Source organism: Hippocampus zosterae, chromosome 1 (assembly GCF_025434085.1).
Source record: "Hippocampus zosterae strain Florida chromosome 1, ASM2543408v3, whole genome shotgun sequence".
Taxonomy (NCBI): Eukaryota; Metazoa; Chordata; class Actinopteri; order Syngnathiformes; family Syngnathidae; genus Hippocampus; species Hippocampus zosterae.
The window spans coordinates 14527174-14551990 of NC_067451.1; the positions used below are offsets into that span (position 1 = coordinate 14527174).

The following is a 24817-nucleotide window of genomic DNA, read 5'->3' on the forward strand; positions in this document are numbered from 1 at the left end:
GAAATAAAAGTTAGAATTATGAATTTTTGTCTGAAGCCCAAAATGTCTTCAGTATTCAACAAAAATTAAGGGACCGTGTCGTTCCAACATTTTTGGAGGGGACTGTAAATGCACTGGTACTGACTTTCATCATGTTAACTGTTGTCATGGGACACGTGGTGAATTTACTTGCTCACTGACACTGTATTTCCGGTGCTATTCTCTTCTCAAAGATGCATAGAGCTCATACAGAAGCTCAATGACAGCTCTTATTCAAACCAAAGCAGATGTTTCCCCACCAACCCATCTCCCGTGAAATCAGACATTCCCCAAAAAAGATGAAATGGCATGCTGTTCAAGCAAATCAACCAATCACTGCCGTCGGAGTCCCTCAAAGCAATGCATTTCGCCGCACATCTAAGATGGAGCCATCATTCAAAATAGAGGTATAGAGGACCTGTGGGGGGTAGAACTTCAGCATCACTCGCTTCTCTCCAGGGAAAAGCTTCATTGCACCGACTTTCAGTTCCCCGTGAAGTTTGGTAATAGTGCTCTAAATCCCTGCTGTTATTGTCCTTTCATACGATGGCTGCTGGCTGCATTGATAGAGCCCTCATCTCCTGCGCCAGCTTGAAGATAAGACGTTGACTCTTTGAGCCTCAAAATGCGGCTGATTATTTTCCTTCCACGCTTGCCTTGCTTCTTGCACACTCTCTATGGATAGCTTTGTACAGTATCCGATGTACAAGGCACACTAATAAAGTCATTGTTAGTTCCTGTTTGTTTTTTTGTTTTGCTTGTTTGCATCAGATGATTGGGTTGAATTGTATTTTACACTCCAGAATTCTTGGAAACGTTAGACCAGATGAGGAAATGTGCTTTAAAGACACACTAAAACACTAAACAACCCAGTATCTCAGCTATCTCTGTGATGGGGTTTTTGGACCAAATAAAAGAATTTAGATAATTACTAGAGATCATACTTGAACTACAGTAAACCCTGTAACCTGCACCTGCACCTGCAATTCATAAAAATCTTGGATCCAGCCAACCCATCCAAAGGAAAAAAAAAAGAAGCTTTTGGGTGTAAATTGGCTGGTTTGGCTCAAGTCGCGAGTCTGCATGTGAGTGTCTGGGTGTGAGCTGTGGCCCGCGGCAGCTCCGGCGATGGTGTGCTCAGTGTGTTTTAATCCCAGCTTTCAATAAACACTCACCGTCTATTTACAATAACTCCCCGCTATCGTTTGTTTGTTGTCTTGCAGAGGCTTTTGACTTGGTGCTGCGCCATGGTCGAAATGCTACACTGGCTATGCTGAAGTCTGAGTTCCCCGCTCTCGGAAGTGGAGCCCAGAGCTCAGTCGGACAGCTCTTCCTGGACATGTCGCTCTACATCCTGGGCTCGGACTCCACGGTGGATCACATGGTGGCGGTGCTCTATGGCCGTCTTTTCCACATGACATATCGTCGCCTGCTTGGGGGCAGCGGGTCTTTGTCCGAGGAGTGCGTCAAAGAGGCCTGGAAGGACTCGGCAGCCTTTGGCCCTTATCCCAAACTCATGATGACCCGTCTCTCCCGCTCCCTTCTTGCAACGCGAGTTTTTCTTCAGGCGTTGAACCTGGGCATCGAGGTTGTTAATACCACGGACCACCTGCGACCCGGTCGGGACTGTAGCCGAGCCTTGATGAGACTGTGGTACTGTCCGCACTGCCAGGGCTTGCTTGGGCCGCCAGTCTGCAGAGGATTCTGTCAAGCGGTTATGCACGGCTGCCTGGGGGGAGCGGTCGAGGTGCAGCCTCATTGGAAGACCTACGTGGATGGCTTGGGGAAGTTGGCGGCGGCCATGAGCGGCGAGCAGGACATGGAGGCGGTTGTCCTCAGACTTCCGGCCATGATCAAACTGGCACTCAAGAATGCAGTAAATACACGCGGCCGTCTCAGTAGTGTGGTGAGTCATACACACACACACATACAGGCCAGGAACCACAAATTACGATCAAGTTGGAATAAACAACCTTGAACTTTATGAGAGGAAACGGTGGTTTTACTGTCGGTCTCAATGGCTGTGAGGTAAAACCTTTTGTTGAAGTACAGACACAACAGCTCACCTTTCTCTTATAATCATTGTCTCCCATTTTGTTCTTTTTGGAAAGAATGTTGTCTTTTTTGAAGCTGAATCATTTCTGTTAAGGTGAAGATTTTCAACTCAAATCTATGAGCCAGCACATTGGCAATGATTTTGTGTTCAATTCTTTGCTTCACACCTCGGTGCCTGTATGGTGTTTGCGGTGTTCTTCCTGTGATTGCATGGTTTTCACAAATGCATGTTCGGTTAATAATTCAACACTCTCTAAAGACTTAATGAATACTTAATATGTGCCCTGCAATTGACTGTTGACCAGTTCAGGGTGTACCCCGTCTGTCGCCCAGAGTCTGCTGGTATGGATGCCACTCTACCCGATCGCTAATGAGACTAATCCGTAGAAAACAACCCCCGCCTCCCACTCATTATACTGTAATACACACATTTTGGTTTATAGGCATTCATTATTTCACAGGAAGAATCTTATTCGTGGTGAAAGATATCTTTGACGTCTTATGCTTTGCCAAACAACGTTGGTCCATGTTTCCCGAAGATTGATGACAAATGGATGCATTCTCTTGATTCATTGAATTATTGTTTGTCACAATTTCGCTGAAAATGAACCAGGGGTGCACACAACAACGTTTGGCTGGCTTCTCCTTGGAGAACTAGAAGTTATGGTGCTCTTTTTTTTTTTCACGACCCACCGAGTTTATGGTGTATAATTTCAAACGTTAATTGAGTTCAACATTCGGAAATACTTCTTAAACGCACGCTAGTTCGCTCTGACCGTTAGGAAACCCGGAAAGTGATGTTTAAATGTGCCGTCCGGTTCTTCCAAGTGCACTAAAATCACAAGTGCCGGTGCGCGCTCTCGATGCTCCAACTGAGCACATACAGTGTGTCAGGCAGTCCTTAAAGAACCGGTTCAAGAATGAGATCCTGATAGAATTAGAAGAGTGATGCCCAAGTCCGGACCTCGTGATTCCCATTCCAGCCTGTTTTAGATGTCTCCCTCTTCCAACACAACTGATTCAGATGATCAGGATTGTTATCAGGCTTCTCAGAGCTTGCTGATGAGCAGATTTTTTGCATCGGAGTTGTGCGTGGACATCAAAGTGAATTTCCGAACTAGCCCTTTGTTCCCTGGCTTCTATCTGTCTTTGTCAGTTCATTGTGTTTGCTGTCTCAATCCGTGTCAGCCCTCAAATCATCCCCTGTGATGTTGAGTCGCATCATTTTGTTCATGAGCTTGACTTTTGTTTATTCACTAGTTTTGATTAATCTGCGAACCTTGATTCCCTTTTGTTCTTTTGTTATTAAATTTCCTTTTTGAGAGCATTTTTCTGTGATAAATGGTGAAAATGCGTAGATTTTTTTTTGCCAACTTGTTAGGAAGCCACTAAGGGTGAAGATTTTAAGCGTGGCCTGTGTTCAAATCGAGATTCAAGCTTTCGTAACTTTCTTAATATTTATGCTATATTTAAAAGGTTGCTCTCATTGGAATGCTTGCTAAATTACAGAAACCGACAACATAAAATAACGATGTTAATTATTTGAATTATTCATTTCAAAGTTAAGTAAAAATATTCACACATTTCTGAGAGTATCAACCCCAAGTGAGCATGATCATTTGCGAAGGTTTATTTAGAAAAAAAAGCTCTTGGATCTCTATAAAGTGTGTAGGTGTACCAGTGAGAGCGTATTAACAGTTTTAAAAGCAACATTTTCCGAGTCATAAAACAAATGTATAAAAGTGTCAGAGAGCATTGTTTTAACAAGCATTTCCGTATTTTTCCCCCAGCAGTTAAAAGCCGTCCCAACAGCGGTGACCCGTTATGTGCGATTTCTACTGCAATAAAATCGTCAGGTTTGTTCGAGACCCACAAGTGAAGTTGCAGAGTAGTGCTCATGAAATATGGAGGCATTTTTCTGCCAAAGCGACAGAGCCGGATGTGTGTTTGCTCTTGTATATCTGGTGAACTTTTCACTCTCACACCCGGAATCCCCGCAGTGACCGGGTTTCCACTCACAAGCCATCATTTATTAATTCACAGGTTGACCTCACTTACTTCGCATCCTCAAATCGCTGAGGCTCTTTCCGTCTCTCTATGCAGGATCACCATTTAAAATTAAAAACCATGGCAGTTGCAGTCGCTACGGATGACTTGAATGTGTGTTCACGGCTTAGGCCGATTCCACCATATAGGATTATCGCTGCTATGTCAGTGTGTTGCTCCGGTTTGTGACAAGGTCATGCGTGTCTGTCTGAGTGGGTTAGTGTTCCAATGTAATCTTGCAGAGACACCCCTTGCTCAGGATTGTCATTGAAAGGACAGCGGCATTGTTTCCCTTACTGCGGGTTTTTTTTTCTGCAAAACATCACTGGAGAATTGAACGCACTTCATAATTTTACCCCAAATAAGTACTTTGCACCTTTCAGCTCCAAATTTCAATGAGACATATCCAAATATGTACAGTGGAAAAGGACCTTAAGAATTCAATCCATCTGGTAGTCTCTGTAATACTTGTCACCAAGTTAACCAAAAGTATGTTTTTTTTTCATTGCTATGCACTTAATTTCATAGCAGTACAAAGGACTGCAGGGTGGAGAAGAGCGTGATATTGGAAAACTATGCAATATGCTGTATGGGTGTTGATATTGTGATTTTGATCTTGCGATATTTAACATGTACCTAAGGAAACTACATTTTTAATTACATGTATTTGATGGAAAAAACATCATTAAGTTCATTGTATTCTGAGCAAACTCATTGATGGATCAGTCTACAGTGGTGCCTCTAATTACGAAATTCATTGGTTCTGGAAGAAATTTCTGAATTAGAAAACTTTTGTAAGTAGAGACGCGTTTTCCATGTAAATGCCCTAATTCGTTCCAAGCCTACCCAAAATTCAGTCATAAATGTTTCCTAAAGCATAAAAATGCATCAAAATATGCATACGATATACATGTTACAATTAGATTATTGCGCAATAAATGATAGTTGTGCATAATGTAAAAAAACTAAGAATAACGAATAAAAATGATGGTCATTTAACTTTTAACTGCGTCCTCATTGTTTTTTGCCCTCTTGAGTCCGTGTTCTCTCCCAGAAGTGGTTTTTACCTGGCGTTTCGGAAAGAACTGATCTCAGGACGTTTGCTTTGTTGACTTTTAACAATCCTTCGAAAATGCCCAAGGCAAACATCAGCATAGTGAGCGATCGCCTGACTGGTGAACACTTTTTCTGGGTGATTCACATTTACATAAAACTATCGGCACACCTCATGGCCCGAGGGGTGAATGACGAGGACGCTGCATAGACACATATCTCTCCATCTGCACACATAGACACATACGATAGAAGTCCCTCTTAGCCAATGGGATGCCAGGATGATGCTCGGTAATAGCCAATGGGAGAGCAGCTATAAATATGTTGCATGCAGAAAACTCTGAGCTGCGAGCAGCAGTCTATACTGTATTTTCACCTTGGGTTTCTTGGATTGTTTTTCATGGCAACAGGCAATATTTTCCTGTTGAGACGTTTCGTAACTTGAAAATTTTGTATGAGGATACGTTCGTAAGTAGAGGTACCACTGTACCGTAGACATGGAAAAAAGTAATTCGGAAGAGTATCCGATTTAAAAGATAGCTTTCAAGACGAACAACATTCCTATTCTGAAATGGTGAATGAAAAGGTTTTGCATGAAAGCCAAAGTGAATCTCAGTTTGTAAATGGGAGCTTCGGTCAAGGTTGAACTCATTTACAACCAAAAGAATTGCACTTTAAACACATTGAATGATTTGTAAGATGCAAACATTGCAAATGCGCTTTACTTACAAACTCTTAGCCTGACTTTGACATGTAAGCATCTACCTTGCAAAGAAAAAAAAAACATCCTTTTGAAGTCTACTTCAATAGTTTCTGAAAGGATCCTCTTATGTTGCCTTGTTTGGTAGTTTCATGTGATTTCGAGCCTCTCACTTAACCTGCCCTCTCGGGATGCACTGTGTTACCCACAGTGATAGACAGATTGACTGAGCACACTCGAGAGAGAGGCGTCTGGCCTGTGAACACTTTAAACATGGACTCTGCTGGCGGGGTGACCATCATAAGTCTGGCGGCCTTCTCCCCCAGCATATTAATGTTCATTTCTTCCTCCCGGCACAAATCCAGAATGAATCAACCTGTTCGGCGAGAAAAGAGAGGGCAGCCAAGAGCCCCGCAGCTCCAATCTATCCCCTTGTCAACTTCCCACCCTTTCTCTCGGAGTTTGATGTCATCCACCTCACTCTGTACATCTCACTCCGAACATTACACTCGCTCTTTCATTCCCTCTTTTTCTGCCGCTCATTCGCTTGGCTGCGAGAGAAGATGCATGATTTATGAAGCTCTATTTTTATCAGTTACTCAGGAGAAAGAAGAGCAAAGGAGCGACAAAGACAGGGACAGAATAAAAGAAAAGTGTGGCCGGGGGGGGGGGGGGGGGGAACCCAAGAGGACGAGGGACAGATGGGTGCAGAGGAGACGTTCATCACCCAGCCAGGCCTCGGCTCAAATGAAGACGGGAAGTCGACTGTGACACAAAGATGATGAATCTGGCCGGCATTGTTGGAGATTGTCTGTTATGTGTCATTTCACACCAGACACAGCAGCAAGCGCGCTATAATGCCACGTCTTGTCACTGCGTCAGTAACATGCTTTTAGAACTCTTCACTTTCCTCAGTTCTCTGATTTGCCATTCCCTGGCTGTTGTGCAGGCAGATCTGACTAAATCCTAATAAATATTTCACTCAGGAAATCAGAACGTGATTCAGGGGGGAAAAACCCAAAGCAAAACAATCTCCTATGAGCTTGTAAAACATAACAGGTCATGAGACAATTCTACTAGAAGACAAACTGTCCCCATCTTTACCATGCAGAAGCATGTGGTTTTGTTAATCAAGTCACTTAATACTGGCACTCTTGCTGATTGCCAGTTTACTCAAACGCGTCCTATTTACGGTACTTCACATTTAGGCCTCTATAAATATACCGGCTGCAAAACGCAATTACCCCGGATTTGCCCTAAAATACAGATTCGTTAACGTGCAATGCATGTAATCGCCTCATAATTTCACCCTAATTGGAAAGTTATGGGTCTTACTGTGTATTAAACACATTCAAATCTTTTTGATGTTTTATCAGTACCATAAGCGGTGGCTAAAAAGTGGAAGCCATGCATTTAACAATTCCTAATGGTTCAGAAATTACGGAACTGTGAGTGAAAACTGTGAAATCAATTTTTCTTATAGGAGAACTTTCATAACCTTGCCAGGAAGCAGATCTCTATTTTAACTCTGCTGTGAATCGCATCGTTGACTCATCTGTTTTACTCTTCGTGGCAGATGAATGACTTTGGAATGTAATTTTTGTTTTGTGTCACTTCTTTTTCATGTGAAGCCAAAGTATATGAAACTGATTGACTCACAAGTTGATCTGAACTTAAACAACTTAAGTTGTTTTGCAAGAACTCATCCTGTACTATAGGTTAACGGTCTGAATTCAGAAAAATCTGACCTTAGAATATCTGATCCACATACCTGTCAACCTTGGCTAATACTTGCCCTTATAAATGATTACGATTCCCCTTGCAAAGCAACAAAAACCCGTACATCGGTTTACCGCGCATGCACACATCATGCTTTATCAATCCGACCGCATGCAGCGATGAAAAAAAAAATACGATTGAGGATTACTTTTGCTGGTTTGCCATGACAATAGTAGCGATCGACGACGGCATTGTCGTTGGCTACTAGCAGGTGAGACGATTTGGATTTGAGCCCAAGTGGTCTTCGTGAGATGGTTCACAATCGTTTTTTTTCCCCCCGTATAAAAGTTGTAATACGCCGTACATAATTTTAAATTATTTTAAAAAACATATAAAATATGGGGAAAACGTACAAGTAGACAGGCATGGATCCACTATTGAGCACCTTCATCAAAGTTAGGGGTATGCAAATAGAAATTCTTGATACATTTTAGTCAAAGATCGATTTATCAAGGTCAGTCAGGGTAAATGGGCTGCCACTTGTATAGCGCTTTTCAAATATTACAGAGACATCACAGACGGATTGAATGAATTATCTGGCACCCACACTACTGACTCTTCTGTGCTGACTCTTTTGATCCAGTCATTTACCGTGACATCACTGCCCACCTACAGGACATCAATTGGTCCATTTGAAAAACAAAGGAGACAGATGTGCACTAAAAGGATTCATGCTTAAGGCGCCTCCATTGAAAAGGTGAACATATTTTCCCGAACAATGAATTACCGGTACTTTGGAGCAACTGAACAGGCAGGTCTGTGTATCGTTTGCATTTAGACAAGTTCCGGTCGACACGTACTGACCCAACACACAGTTGAGGAAAACATTTTTCAATGAAAGCGAGCTTGCCACTCGTTAAGCGCCGACCTCGTGTGCCTAAAGCAGAAGGAGGCAAACTACGGCCCGCAGGCCGAATCCGGCCCGTTGGTCTTTTTAATCCGGCCCGCCGAAGGTCGGTCTACAATTAAGGTTCGATGTGAATGATTGCATTCATTTCAATTGGACTTGTAATGACAGGCACTTCACCGCCAGGTGGCGCATTGACTTGAAGTTGCAGAACACAGGGGGGGGGGGGCGTGATCTTTTCGACCACCCAGGACCTCTGTATCGCTCTACTTCTACTGGTCTGATCACAACCCATCTGGAGAAATGCACAGGCTAAAATAGATCATCAACAACACTGTCGTCATTAAAAAAAAGTATATTAATACAGTATGTTCATGCTTTTGTTCTGTTGATGTTTAATATGGACTGTCAACAAATGCAGTTTTTTTTTTAATGTACCATAGCTCGTGCTGACCTGGCCCTTCTGTCAAATTTTAAAAGTCAATGCGGCCCCCGAGCCAAAAAGTTTGCCCACCCCTGGCCTAAAGCCTTACAAACAATGAATGAGTGGCCTTTAACTGCTCACTGGACTGTGCGAAGCGAAGTGTGGCTTGCGGCCATACCCCTATGAGAATCATCTGATCTTGGAAAACAGTTTGGGAGCCACATCTGTCTCAGTGGCCGGCTATTGCGGTGTTTCACAGCCGGTAGTGTGGGCAACCGAACACATTGATGTGGCTGGCTATGTGCAAACATTTCTCATTTTATTTCCCAGATGATAAGCAAATATTCTCAATAATTACATAAATCTGTCAATGAAATTGATTGAGTGGGCTCCAACTGGTTTCCAGAGGGAGCCAAGTTTAAACGCCCGCTGAAAGGGCACGGAGTCAAATAATCAGCTCCATTTTTTTGTGCGGCATAACAAAAGCATTTTTATTTATTTTGAGTTCTTACTTTTTCAATTTATATTATTAAATTTGATTTATTTGCAAGGAAATTAATTTCATGTTTCTTTTCGGTTAAGAAGATGATAATGGATAAGAACTGTTAATAATGGAGAAGAATTAAAAAGATTTCCATATAATAATCAGTTGTGTTATGTTCTGCATTTGGAGAACTCGTCAACCCTTATGAGTGAGGGGGTCCTCATGGTATGAAAGGGTGCGGGGTCCACAATTGGTAACAAAGGTTTGGAACTGACTGTTTTGGACGCTGCGGGAAAAATCCAGTCATTTTAATGACGTTTATTTTTAGAACGGCGTTGGTTTTTAGCAAAATCTGCAAATGGAAAATGTATTATGTGCAATTGGGATTTGGAAATGTGAACGTAAAACGTGGTGAAAACGTAAACGGGATACGTTGGAAAGAGGTTCGATTGTAGTTTGCATACTCGATGTGCGGCGGGCACGAAAGTTGTGCCTACAAAGGTCAAAATGGTACGTTAAGAATTGAGTGCACTCGTTGCAAATGTCTATTAAAATAAGGAAGAGCCATAGTGAAGTTGCTCATGGCCAATATCTTCTCCCTCAAACTGCTTACTAAAAAGTGTAATATTACGACCAGTCAAGTGGAATTCTAATGAAAGTCATCTCATCCAAGTATTTATTTGCAGTTGTAGCTTTACGTCATGATGCGATGTAGACTCAGAAGAGCTGAGGTGCATGCTTGTACACCGCAAATCATAAGGCCCGATTGTGTGTTTTATGACTTGTGGACAGGCCCCATCCACCATCAGTGCGGCAGGCTGCTCAGTGAAGATAAAACTGGGCAGGTATTTCTAAGCACTACCACTGAGGCAGGCTTTATCAGCTGCTACCCTGTAGCTCGTGTTAGTCCATCCCTGCGCGACATTAATACCCCGATAATGTGCCCCTTCCTTGAGGATTTCGCGAAACAAGCCCATGGGTGGGCGGAGGGGCGTCTGTGCTGAATCGCTCCGTCCCAGAGTCCCCTGTGGCTTCTGAAGGAACGTGCCAACCAAAAGAAGAACATGGTTCCCATCACATTAATCATGGCCAGAGAGCATCAGTGCTCGCCGCAGGGACAATTACAGGAGGGGATGTCGGAGAAGAGGATTCACTGACAGAAAAAATGTGTGTGTGCGTGTATGTTTATGCGAAGTATTTGTCAAGTTATGAGGCCCTAATATAGCATAAATAGGTATTTATGTGAGTGTGTGCGTGCGTGCGTGTGTTTGTTTAGTGTAATTTAGGTTACATTTGACTTTTGTTGTGAGGTCCACTTTTCTTTCTGGGGAGTATACCAAGGAAACCTCATAATTTTGAGTGCATGGATACGTGGGTGTGGGTATTTTGCTAAGGTATTCCGGCTGTTGTGGGGTCCACGGGGACCTCCTAATGTTACCTTTTGGGGACAGGAGGAGGAAAAATGTCTTTGTCTCTGTCTTAGTGGGTTTGTTTTTTATTGTCAAACCAGACAACAAACAATATATCCGTCCGACCATCCATCCATCTTCAGAACCGCTTATCCTCGGTAGGGTCGTGTTCCCTCCAAGTTGCGTGAGCAATTCCGCACTACTCTCACCCTCCCAGCTCACAGCAAATGTGTGCAACGGATGACTTTTTTATTTTTTACCTGACCTGTATTTGGATTTTGTATAGCATATTTTAGTCATATAAAAAGTTTATTTAAATTAAGTGGTTGACGTAGCAGGAAAGAAAAATGTGGGGGAGGGTGAAACGCAGGGTGAGCACACGTCATGGAATTATTGTCGCACGAACATTGCTATCCGCCGACGCCGCTGTCACCTCACGAATCCGCTCATATTAAATCAGGGGAAGGAGCCTCGATGCTGAGTGAAAATGTCTTTGCACAATTGAAACCTGTTACCGCAACACACGTATGAAGTGTCGACCGTAATGTGTCCTACGATTGGCTGGCAACCAGTTCAGGGTCCAGCAACAACTATTAACAATCACAGTCACTTAAACAAAATTAAACATTGTACACGTTTAAACAAAATAACAAATACATATTCTGGGCTGACTGCGGTGGGCCATCGGTGCAGTCTGACTCACCTCCAACCCCATATTTTGAGGCATGAGTGTTTTGCCCGTGAGGGCGAGTTACATCCAATTTTGTACTTTAAGTTATGACCTGTTATACGATCTGACAATGCTGATTTCATGAAACAAGTTAGTCTATGTGCTTGTCTGTGTGTATGTTTGGTACTGTTGTGTGATTGTTTTTATTTTGCTTTTTTTTTTTATCATCTCCCATTTAGCTCAGCAAGTTAATAAATGCGTGTGTTTGTATGTGTGCCTGTGTGAGTTTTTACATTAGGTTGTCCTCATGTCATGGGGTAAAAGTCTTATGGAGACTTTAAATGATAGCGAGTGCATATTTGTGCTTGATCCCTGAGTGTGTGCCACCATATTCCGAATATAGACATATTCACTGATCCATCAGTCTCCATAAGTAATGTGCTACTGCAGCACCAGTCTATCCCGTTTCACGAGATCAAGGCGCAATTAGCCGTTAAAGCTAAATGGCAAAATTAAGCTCAGGCCAGTATCCCCTGGGGAAATTAAACCACCAGCAAATCTTTAAACAGCGAAACATTAACAACAATTTGCATGTTTATAGCACCTGCAAAGGCTGCGCCAAGTCTATTATCTCTCTGAGACAGAGTGGGACTCCTTCTTTATTATTGGTATGTACATCCCATGTGAAAACACAATGGCATTTATTTTGGGAGCGTGGCAAACGAGAGGCCTCATTTTATTGCCTCACGTTTCGGAGTGTTGGGATGACAAGCTGAAGAATGGCTGGCGGATGATACAATGACGCGTTTGTTATGCAAATCCCCACTTTCTTCCCTTCTCAAAATAAACACACCTAAACAGATGACAATTTGCAGAGGGGCTCAGCAGATCGAGTGCAGACAGCGCCTGTGGTGCCGTCGTCGCTTAACGGAGTGACATTGAACCTGCTTACAAGCGGAAGCTGGAAGTAAAATAGAAGCACTCTCAGTGTCCTTTCTCCCTCTCTTCTGCAGGTGAGCGGCATGTGCGGACAATCTCAACAGCGGACCGCCCGCTCTGTCGTATCTCCTCCTTTCCAGCATCCCGCTGCCTCTGTGGCCCGCAACACTCAGCCATCGCCCTCGGATCCTGACGAGACCTTAGCGGGGCTCCGGAGGTGAGCGGACCACAGGCTTCTCGTTTGGTTGCGTGTTTGTGCGCCGAAATGGCACTCTGCTAGTTTCATCCAGTTTATTTCCCCCACATAAGTAATGCAGTAACAGGCCCGAGCGCACTTTGTAACAATGCCGCTCGGGCCCACTGGCCTCTGCAACACAGTACCTACATTAACACCAATTAGGAGAAGAGACATTGCTACTTTTTGCTCTCCTGCGGGACTGAGCTCATTGGCTAGCTTTCTCTTTCGAGTCATGTGATGGACATTTTCTTGCTTCCCCTTCTTCAGGGAGTTTATTTCTAATCTGAGAGAATTCAGCTCCTTCTACAGTGGTCTCGGGGAGTCTCTGTGCAGCCGAGAGCCTCCCCCAGCAAACCACTCTCTCTGCTGGAACGGCCAAGAAATGACAGACAGGTAAGTCAGTGGCGTATCTTCTTGAATGGATCATGTGGGCCAAACGGAAAGCCATCCATCCATCCATCCATTTTCCGAACCGCTTTATCCTCACAAGGGGTGTGCTGAAGCCTAAACCAGTCTTCGGTAATTAGGTGAGGTATACCCTGAACTGGTTGCCAGACAATCGCAGGGCACACAGAAACGAACAACCATTCGCACTCACATTCACACCTAGGGACAATTTAGAGCGTCCAATCAGCTTCTCACGCATGTCTTTGGAATGTGGGAGGAAACTGGAGCACCCGGAGAAAACACACACATGCCCGGGGAGAACATGCAAACTTCACACAGGGAGGCCGGAGCTGGAATCGAACCCAGTACCTCTGCACTGTGAAGCCGACGCGCTAACCACTGGACTACCAGGCCGCCCGGTAGTCCAAACGGAAAGCATTTGATTGATTTCTGTAGTGCTTGGGTTACTTGTAGTCTATCCCATTTTTGGGTGACAGATGAGGTACACCCTGGAGCGGAGCTAAGCACTTCAGAAATCAGGGGGAACAAATTGTGCATGAAAAAAAATCGAACTTTACGATCATCTTCCCACATTCAACTGCTCCTTTCTGTGTTGGCCCGAAAACCAATAACGAAAGTGTGAAGCGCTAATTGAGCTACACACAACAACAGTGTGACTTGACTTTGGCGCGACAGGACTATTAATATCAGGCATGCTTTCACCGTCTTGCTGTTCACTTAATTGCTGACTCCATCAGTCTCTCCTTTGTTCCATATTTCTCCATGTGGTGTCCATAGAATTCCACTTCACTCGTATATCATGAAACCATGATAAACAATGACTTCTTGGCCAAGTTCTTAGCTTCGCTGTGGTTTGAAAGTAATGATTTTAAATCAAGTTGACTGCCACAATTGAATGTTATTTTACTGTTAGATGATAGTGTTGAGGGCGGCCCGGTAGTCCAGTGGTAAGCACGTCGGCTTCACAGTGCAGAGGTACCGGGTTCGATTCCAGCTCCGGCCTCCCTGTGTGGAGCTTGCATGTTCTCCCCGGGCCTGCGTGGGTTTTCTCCGGGTGCTCCGGTTTCCTCCCACATTCCAAAAACGTGCGTGGCAGGCTGATTGAACACTCTAAATTGTCCCTAGGTGTGAGTGTGAGTGCGAATGGTTGTTCGTCTCGGTGTGCCCTGTGATTGTCTGGCAACCGATTCAGGGTGTCCCCCGCCTACTGCCCGAAGACAGCTGGGATAGGCTCCAGCACCCCCCGCGACCCTAGTGAGGATCAAGCGGCTCGGAAGATGAAAGAATGAATGAATGATAGTGTTGTTTTAGAGTTTGCATTCAAATCGATTTTATCTTCTTTAAATTTGAAGTTAACGCAAACAATGTGTAACAAGGTCTCTAAGAATACTCTGTCCCATGTGAGAATGTCAGAAGGATCCCAGACATGAAAATGATACCCCAGGTATGACCACGCTGCTGCTTTCTGTTCATCCTTTCACACCACCATTTTTAATTTGGCACCCATACCCTCCCAATGGAAGTACAGCTTGCCATTTGAAATTGTTTGGAGTTGAATCTTTGCACTGGCACGTTTTAGAGGAAATGTGCTCCGGGTGAATTTTTGACCTCTTGTTCAAGAGGGCAGCTGCTGTGGGAGTCTGCCGCAAAGATAGCGAATTTAAGGAGGAGACACGGTGCTGGTGAGGGGCATGACTGTCCGGAGGGGACGATTACAAGCTGGACTTAACGGCGTGATAGGAGCGTGTAGGTGGGCTGCAGTGGAGAGTGAATGATGGAGCGATTACAATACCTCCCGGCAAAAAATTCTCAGTATCACCTCGTATGGCACGTGTGCGTAAAAACAGCAAAGTACATTTTTACTCTACGATTTGTGTTGGATTATACTCCATTACAATTACAGATAGGATCTTCTTCAAATTGTCTCGCGCGGTTCATTGTGGGAATTTTTTAAAAACATTTTTTTATAGAGTCCTGGAAAAATCAAGGGTTGGATGTTTGCATTTTTTCCCATTGCGAGCTTAAGGCCAAATATAGTACTTTTTGTCAGGCGTATTTACCATACCAGTCCGAGCTAAGATCACAGGAGCAACTTTTTTCAGCACATCAAACAGCGTCACGCTGATAACTGATAGATTGGAGCGGTGTGTGATCTCCAACAGTACATATCCTCTTCTGCATACGCGCGAGGGATAAATGATGGAAGAGAAAATGTTTTGTGGTGTCTAAACATTCAATATCTGGGGGAAGAGATGGTCGGAGAAAGCAAAAGATACCAGTGTTTATTTCAGTTTGAGTCACACAAGGATTGGTGTACAATAGATACGGAACATTCTTTGGTATGTGTGTCGAAGACATGATGTCCAATCTCAGAGTTAAACCTCCTTTCATTTCATTTGTTGCTCATTGGAAATTATGGAAATAGAAAAATATCCTATATACCGGTGTGTATATATATATATATATATATGTATAATATATATATATTATATATATATTGCGCGTCGTCCCGCACGCGGTCTGTCCTTCCGTCTGTCCCTTTTCAAAACGTACCTACTTCACCGCGCCACTGCGCGCCGCCACTGCGCCGCTCAGGCAGTGGCTCACTACGATCGCACGGGCATCTTAGCGAAAAAATGTTGTCTACCCACAAGCATTGCAATGAAATTGTTAGTTATTTAGTAGAGCTAAACATCTCTTTATTTTCGCGATAAGCAATGAAGATGAACAAAAAGTTGAACCAAGCAACAACACTTTTGTGGGCCGAAGGCCCACCTTACCAGCCTTCCGCAGGAACTAGCTGATAAGCCCGGAGGGCGGCGAACCAGCTAATATATATATATATATATATATATATATATATATTCATTCATTCATTCATCTTCCGAGCCGCTTGATCCTCACTAGGGTCGCGGGGGGTGCTGGAGCCTATCCCAGCCGTCTTCGGGCAGTAGGCGGGGGACACCCTGAATCGGTTGCCAGCCAATCGCAGGGCACACAGAGACGAACAACCATTCGCACTCACACTCACACCTAGGGACAATTTAGAACGTCCAAACAGCCTGCCACGCATGTTTTTTTGGAATGTGGGAGGAAACCGGAGAACCCGGAGAAAACCCACGCGAGGCCCGGGGAGAACATGCAAACTCCACACAGGGAGGCCGGAGCTGGAATCGAACCCGGTACCTCTGCACTGTGAAGCCCACGTGCTAACCACTGGACTACCGGGCCGCCCATATATATATATATATATATATATATATATATATATATATATATATATGATCGTAGATAAAGGGCAGAGGAAAGCCGTTGTAGTGGATGTAGCGGTCCCAAGTGATGGAAACATCAGGAAGAAGGAACATGAGAAACTCGAGAAATACCAAGGGCTCAGAGAGGAGCTGGAGAGAGCCTGGAAGGTAAAGGTGACTGTCGTGCCTGTGGTGGTCGGAGCACTCGGGGTAGTGACCCCCAAACTAGATGAGTGGTTGCAACAGATCCCGGGAACAACATCGGACATCTCAGTCCAGAAATGTGCAGTGCTGGGAACAGCAAGGATACTGCGCAGAACCCTCAAGCTTCCTGGCCTCTGGTAGAGGACCCGAGCTGAATGAGGGACGGACACCACCCGAGGGGTGAGATGAGGATTTTTTTTTTTAAATAATTTGGCTGTTCAACATAGGAGGCCACTGTCTGATATTCTTTATCTTCCCATAGGACTATCTGAGAGGTATTCATTCATTATAATTTTACTGCACTACGACGACTACTACTACTAATTGTTAAAAACTTGTTAAAAACTAATTATCAGGGAAGTCATGTCACAGATTTCAGTCGGGAGGGTGTTTCAGGGATTTGGAGGGCTGTGTCACTGAAGGCTCTCTCACCAGATGTCAAGTGGCTGCATTAACAGAAGAGGCAAAACACAAAAAAGCGTGACCCCTGTCCGTACCTGTTAGCTCAGTCGGGTGTGCGCCATCTTCCTACTCCCTTGAACATAATAACTGTGTTTAATGAAGACCGATTTATTTCTTTTTACTATTTTATTTACCCTATTTTCTGTCAAATTGTTACTGTATATGTTTTATGTTCAATAAACCAACCAAAGTAATGTGGAAATAGCTGCACTTCTGTTGAGAATTAGCTGTATCAGCCGGTCTAATTTTGGTTGAATAATCGGATCAAAGTAATATAACATGAAAATAGTTAGAAAACAAAATATATAAATACAATATGTTGCATCTAGTAACATTACAGGGAACTATTATATGGAACATTAGCTTAGCTCCATCTTCTAATCCATCTCCCCCCTCAACCCACACATCCCCTGATCCTTAGCTAAATGGACCCCCCCCCCCACCCCTTTCCATTATTAATATGATAATTAGCAGCGGAAAAGGGTGGAGATTGTTCCTAATAAGAAGAATAAATAATTCGGCAAACCGTCTTCTGAATTTAATGGAAAGCCGGAATTAGTGCACAGAAAAAGTCTGCTTAATGGAAATTGAAGGTAAATTTCTTTTGTGTGTGTGTGTGTGTGTGTGTGTGTGTGTGTGTGTGTGTACACGTGAGGCCTGCTGGATTTCATTCCAAGTTGTCAAAGTTACAGTACTGTATGTTAATAAGTAGCCGTGGCTTCTTTTTCACTAATATCACAGGTGAGAGTGTTGACATGATACCAAAATCACGCAAAGAAAAAAGATTTATGATGGCAAACGTTTGACACTGGAAATAATTATTTCCTAATTGGGGCAAACCCCCCCAATCCTCAGTCGTCAATTTCCTGACTAGCGGATGTTTCTAAATGTTTATCCTGTGCGGTGCAGAGTTACAAGAATGGTTTGGACTGGCAAACGTAAACATGAAATTCGGGGTTCTGTCACTTTTGAGAAATCTGCAAAGATGTGAAAAAAATATCCTTGGATACCCTTGTTTTCGAGGTGGCACTGAACAGGGGACTCTCCGTTGACTATTTAAAACAATGTTATTATTTAAATGAAGGGGGATGCGTTTCGTTTGTGTTAAGTTGTAAATATACATGAATCACAAGAGATTTATTTACATTTCGAAAGAGAGGGCTTGCGATTTACATAATTACCACGAGATGGCAGTAAACTTCAAGTTTTAGTCGCTTACCCTGAGAATAATAACAACCCCCATGTCGTTTGAGCAGACGCTGTCATCAACGTTTTAGCTTTGTCTTATCTATTTTTTTAAAATATATTTTTATTTATTTATTTATTAAGACTGTGGGTAGCCACTGGCCAGCTTTTGTCTTCTAGTACAGAACTGTTTTAGTGTGAACCCAAGGGCCTCTCCTGATTAGAGTCAAATATATTTATATTTATGTTTATGTTTATATTATATTATATTATATTATATTATATTATATTATATTATATTATATTATATTATATTATATTATATTATATTATATTATATTATATTATATTATATTATATTTATAACCATTGATCCCTTTTTCCTGAGGTCAAAATTATGTCTGTAGGTGTTTCAGTGGATCGGATATTATGATATTAACGACATGCAATACAGTGGACTAATTTGCGCGTCTGCCTCACAGTTGGGAGGTTCGCGGTTCAAATCTCAACTCTTGCCTTCTGGTGTTGAGTTTGCATGAGTTTTCTATAGAAACTCCGGCTTTCCTTCACATTATTGAAAACTAAATTCTGCATCGGTGTCAATGTGAGTGTGTATAGGTGTTTGTCTACCATTTGGATTATGTTCTAGCGCAACCGAAAAAATCGAACATGGATGGATGGATATATTGAGTTAGTACTTGGCAAGAATACTTGGAATTTCGATTTATGAACAATGCCCTTTGCTTTGGAAACATCTCTCAATACAATGCAGTTTGAGCTTAATACTGTATCAAGCAGTTTTTAACTTTATGGTCGAGTGTTCATTTTTTTTACACCCTGATGTCAGTGCCCTATGCCAATGACTGTATTTCTAATTCAGCAACATAATGTCTTGCTGCTCTGTCAGGGTTTCGGGGCCCAACCTGAAGCGCTCACACTCAGGTTCTGAATCCCGAAACAACAAGCCCCTCGAGCCAGTCATCAGTCAGATGATAGACAAACTCAAGCACATCAACCAGGTGAGTGCTATGATTTTTTTGGAATTGTTATTATTATTCTTTTATGTAATGTAGAATAAGTTTATGTTGTGTATGTGTGTGCACTTACCTGTGAGCCATCACTCAGGTGATGCAGCGGTTAGCACAGACAAGTGAACATTTGTCCATTTTGTGTTAGAGGCAGGAACTTGTAAAAAAAACCCTTTGTGTGTGGTCTCAGACACAAATTCACAACAGTGGGGCCAGTGTAGGACACTTGCAAGGGCGATTGAGATTGTTTTGACGTTTAAAAATTAATCGCACAGTGTGCTCTGGCTATTTTTAGTGTTAGAGACCTATATTTCATACTGTCATCACCATGGAAACCACCTTTTGGAGCGTGGCGGGCAGGAACCAGAAATGCTTGCACCTAGGCTCAAAGTTAGCTGGCAGATGTATTACGCAATGGCTGTGGCCAAATTTCCCGCTTCCCGGTGGTACAACTTGTAGCTGTCAACATACTGAATCACCACAGCACCACAAACACAGACACATTTGCCTAAAGTGTGTGTGTGTGTGTGTGTGTGTGTGTGTGTGTGTGTGTGTGTGTGTGTGTGTGTGTGTGTGTGTGTGTGTGTGTGCATGAGAGAGAGCGAGAGCCGGCGAGCGCTGCAGGCCTGTCTTGGTGGATTACAATACTTCTCTCGGCTTTAAACAACCTGAAAGATCCAAAGAGCAGCTGCCGACCCTCTTAGCTCCTCTGACAAGAAGAAACTCTCAAGAAAAAATACAGAGGCTTGTGGTTTCCGACTGTAATTTTGTTTTTCAGCATGACCTCATGCTTATAGTCCTGCTGGAAAGTCAGGCTTTTAACATCATTGTTGGAAGTTTGTTCACTCCCCTCCTGTCTTGTTATTTTTAACGTTTCCCACTCATGACTCAGTTTGACTCTGTTTTGACAATGCGGGTGGGTTTTTTTTCTGTCAACATTGGGATTATTTTTGCCCATCAATATATAATTATTTACGTACTGGTACGAGCTGACGCTTGTTCTAGATATATGCAAGAAATGATTTGACAAATGCATGTGTCCACTCCTCATCCAACAAAATACAATTATTTTGTGATAATATGATAAAAGGGGCAGCATGGTGGGCAAGTGATGAGCATGCCTGCCTCAAATGAATATTTAACATTGTCAGGTGTGAATGTGAGTATGAACGGTTGACCAGTCCGGTGTGTACCCCTCCTCTCGCCCAAAGTCAGCTGGCTAGGATAGGCTGCAGCTCACCCGTTACCCGAATGAGAACGAGTGCTGTGCAAAATGGTTGCATGGAATATATGATCAAAGAAAAATGATAACAATGCCCCCTTCAATGCTATATTATGGGGGTTTGTTTGTTTTCTTTTTATCTTTTGGAGCTGCTGTATAACAAAGTTATAATGGACCCTCACACAAACTAATCCTTTGAAAACAGCCCAGCCCCGCTAGAGACAAATATTATTAACAATATGATATTAAGCAGAGCTGCTCCACTTCATGTGAACTATTTGTCATGGAGATCATATTTCTTAGTGATGACATTTGTCTTTTGCTAAGACGACAAACCTCATTGTGTTGCAGACACTGTGCGTGTGCGTGTGTGTGCGCGCGTTTGTGTGTGTGTGCGTGTGTGTGTGTGCGTGTGTGTGCATGTGTGTGTGTGTGCGTGTGTGTGTGCATGCGTGTGTGTGCGTGTGTGTGTGCGTGTGTGCGTGTGTGTGTGTGTGTGTGCGTGTGTGTATGTGTGTGTGTGTGTGTGTGTGCGTGTGCGTGCGCGCGCATTCTTTAATTCTGGAAATAGATTCCTGATATTACTGTCCACCTTTAACTCTGGCGTCTGCATGAACTCTACTTGAGTTTTAAAATCCTGGAAGATCATCTGATGAAAAACTGATTGCGGATTTCATTTGCCGTTAAGTCATTTACTGCCCAGCTGTCAAGACAAATTTTTACACAGCAGAGTCGTCTAACAGCGGTGCACAAAGTAAGGAGAATTCTTCGCAAATTGCAGTCAAGCAATCCAATTCCATAGTCTAGGGAAGTTTAAATGACTGTTACGTAAGCACAGTTTTTCAATGTTGATGCGAGACAAAATATGCAATGTTCCTTATGTTTCACCCTGTTTTTTACAGTCCTGTTAAAATTAGCCCGCTTTGAGATGGGGCGGGGCGTCCTATCTCAAACTCATGAGCAACTGCAGGGTACTTGTCTCTAGCAACTACAGCATTGTGTTACCATGATGACGGGATGGCGATTTGTGACACATTTGAAGTGCAGGTGAGCCAGCATGGAGTGTGTATTCATTCATATTCAGATGTATCATTTTAGTGGCGCTCATTTTGGGGCCAGGCTGCCAAATTCCGAGTTCAACGCAGCGTGTTGATCCATTCAGGCGACGCATTCGGCGGCCATATGGCTAAACTCAAATAACGGGTTGAACCAAGTTCGATTCTGATGCAATATTCCGTCCATCTGAACAGTTTGCCCCCTAGTCAGTCACATTTAGGTGTGTGGCTGAGACAGATGTCATGATTGGGGAGACGCCCAGCACACACTGAATTAAGGGAAAAGCAGTCAAGAACAGAACAGAGGGAGAACATTGAGGACAGACGCATTGGATTCCAACACTGGCAAAGATGCCGTCACATAACGGAGATGTCCACTAAAGATGACGTCAGGTCATCGCCGCGCGTAATAAATGTTGGTTGAATGACAACTATCATACATGTATGCAGAATGCTTATAATATCCAGGTCAAGTGGTTAGTGTCCATTTTCAGTCTTTGCTTTAAAACTACTTGTTCTATCTTCAACCCATATTTGGTGTAATGTTTTGCACTTTAGAAATCATGAAAATAAAATCTAAAATAATTATTACTGTTCAATTCGTCTGCCCTAGCGTGACATTGAAAATATTGACGATGATTATTTTATCACCGCAATTTTCCTCAGTGTTTTGGTTTTGCAGATATTTTGCGTTGTAACTGGTCTTTTAGGTCTTTATTTTAATGCCTTCAGAAAATCAACTTTCATGCCGTAGAATCATAATTTGCTCTATGCAAAATCAGGATCGTTTCTCCGTGGAATCAACACTTTTTCTCTGCAGATTCCTGTGGGGACTATTTAATGCATTTCCAATTGTCAGACCGCATTTGGAATGTGTATCGTCTTTTTTTTTTCCTCCCCACCTCCAAGTGCCTCTCTGATGGAAACCGTGAGAAATGCAAGCTATGCAGCGGAAATGTGTCATTTCTCACATTGTCAGCATTGATCCCAGTATCTACAGTCACAGAGTCTATCTGGAAGAGGCACCCGAAGGAAAATACCAAAAAGAACTAATATATCTTTTCTCACGCTTGTCACTGCTGATAAGATTCCTGAGCCGAAGTTTAACATGATCTGCCAAAAAAAAAAAAAATGGATTGAGCAACTTTGCTTCCTTCTGTTTTAACCTCACAAATTCTTGAAGCAGCCCAAAACTTTGAGGAGCCGTGGTACTTTTTTGTCGCTTTGTGAGGTCCTGTCTGTGCGGTTTGAAATATGTCAGAGCTGACACGGTCAAGTGTACATCAACACAACACATCGCCTCCGCCGTGTGTCCTGACGCCTTGCTTGCGCTGTGTCCGTTATGAAAAGTGGCCCAGACAGCTCCCGTGTGGTGACGCGGGCCTTCAAGTGAGAACATATTATTTTGATGATGTCTTCTTCTTCTGCAGAGATGAGCTTGTTTAGCTCCACATCTGTTGAACTTCCCAGGGTATCAAGTTTCAACTCCGAACAACTAATCTCACAGGAGATGGTTGAGCTAGTGGCAAAATAGAGCAATTATGTGATTGGTCTTTGATTACAGAGTGTTTCCCACTCATTTGTTGGATGAATTTGCAATTTAGAGGGTCAGACCTCTTGGGACTTATTCTGACAAGCTCGACTTAGCTATGCGACGCTCTTTAGAGAGATACATTAACAACAACACAACGGGTATGAAAGAAGTCTTTGTATGGCTGCTATTTGGGCAACATCAAATTCCTTCATCACAAACTGTTCAAATTGCTCTCTCATTACCAGATTAACCCATCCTTGAATTCCGTGTTAAAAGTTTTACAACTTGGAAGCGTCCTTTATCTCTGCGGGCTCATTGGCCCTCTTTCCAACACTCCAGCTGTGCCGACTTGTGTGTGACAGACTCCAGTTCTGTCGCGCTTCCCTCCCTCGCCTCCCTCCCGCCTCGTCCTTCCCTCTAAAGCCCGAGATCCCTTCCCCTCTTTCCAGCTTCCCAGGCTAATTGAAGCCAGAACCTGGGAAAATCTTGCAGGTAGAACAGGAATCCGGGGTGGAAAATAAACCACGTCCTGAGTGCCAAAAATTCCATCGCACAGTCTCACTTCCTCAGAGGCACCAGAGCCTGGCCAGTATGTGCGTGACACCTTATGCAAACTCATATAGAATACACACACACACACACAAAGGGAACACAGTACATGTTCAGTGTGTGTGTGTGTGTCTGTGTATTTTTTTTACATGCGTGCGTCTCTAATTATAACCCATACTTTTTACATATGCCCGTGACATACAACCAGATGGCTTGAGCATAAACCGGCTCTTCAGATCGCTTTTAAATTACGTGACACACGCATTGCGTGTTATAATTACTGCAGATATAAAATAGAAACCGTTTCATAAGAGTGCCAGCATTCGTTGGCGTTCTCCTACCGGGTGTGCTTATAATCAAGACTAATAGACACCAAAGGTGTCAGACAGGGCCTGTTTTGTCAATGTCGACTCGCTCACCGAGCCATTATGCTGCCTCAAGTCAAAGCGGCAGAAATCTGTTTGATGTTATTTACCAAGCGTCATTTAACAAACCCCCTCGGGGCCTTCGTCCTCTTGCCCTCCTCGGTTTTATGTGGGTGAGGAAGGCTGCCCTTGAAGCAGAGGAGGAAGGAGCGCTTGTTATTCTGCTATATTTATAAGCGGGTGATAAGCCATGAGGGTTTTTTAAATGAAGTGTGACACCTGGTGTAAACCTCTGAGGAGATGGGGAGGAGGAGGGGGGGCATTTATGCAGGCGCAGTCATTTCCCTTGTCAAAGCGCCACACGCACGTTATCCTGTCAGGTGGCTTTGGGCTTCATGCTCGGTTTAAGATTGGAGGCGTTATTTGAAGTTATGGTTCTTTAACTTTGGGAATCTAGCGACCAGATAACCCCCCACTGCCCCCAGACGTCCCCACGTCCACATAGTACCACAGCAGCCCTCTCCCCTGCTGGCTGGGAGGTCAGACGGAGCATGTGAAGGTCCTTTTCCTCCCAATTAGTCTGCCTATCCCCCCCGTTTCAAACCTCTTGGCTCAAGTCAGGCTGACTTCTCTGTAACCACTCCCACACCACGGCCACCCCATTGCACAAGGTGTAATTCTGACACGGCAGGGTTATAAAAGTTGTGCCTGCGCTGAAAAATACTTTGTAACAACTTGAAATAACAAATCCGTTTCAACTAATTTGGTTACTTCCCCACAAATGATATTCATGATTGGGTTCAAACCTTGAATTTGAATTTATTCCAATCCACAGTATTACTTTGCCTTTGTCAAACATTTACATGAACACAAAGTAAATATCTAATTCAGA

The 24817-nt window shown here is 43.4% G+C and overlaps 1 protein-coding gene across 1 annotated transcript in view; it reads left to right on the forward strand.

The window, feature by feature from the left end:
- The window catches only part of gpc3 (glypican 3), a 103226-nt gene that overhangs the window by 47841 nt on the left and 30568 nt on the right, over positions 1-24817 (forward strand). Inside the window, exons 3-6 of the mRNA XM_052071553.1 lie at positions 1242-1924; positions 12499-12641; positions 12930-13055; positions 19080-19191. Coding sequence (XP_051927513.1) covers positions 1242-1924; positions 12499-12641; positions 12930-13055; positions 19080-19191 — 1064 coding nt within the window. The remainder of the gene's footprint in view (positions 1-1241; positions 1925-12498; positions 12642-12929; positions 13056-19079; positions 19192-24817) is intronic.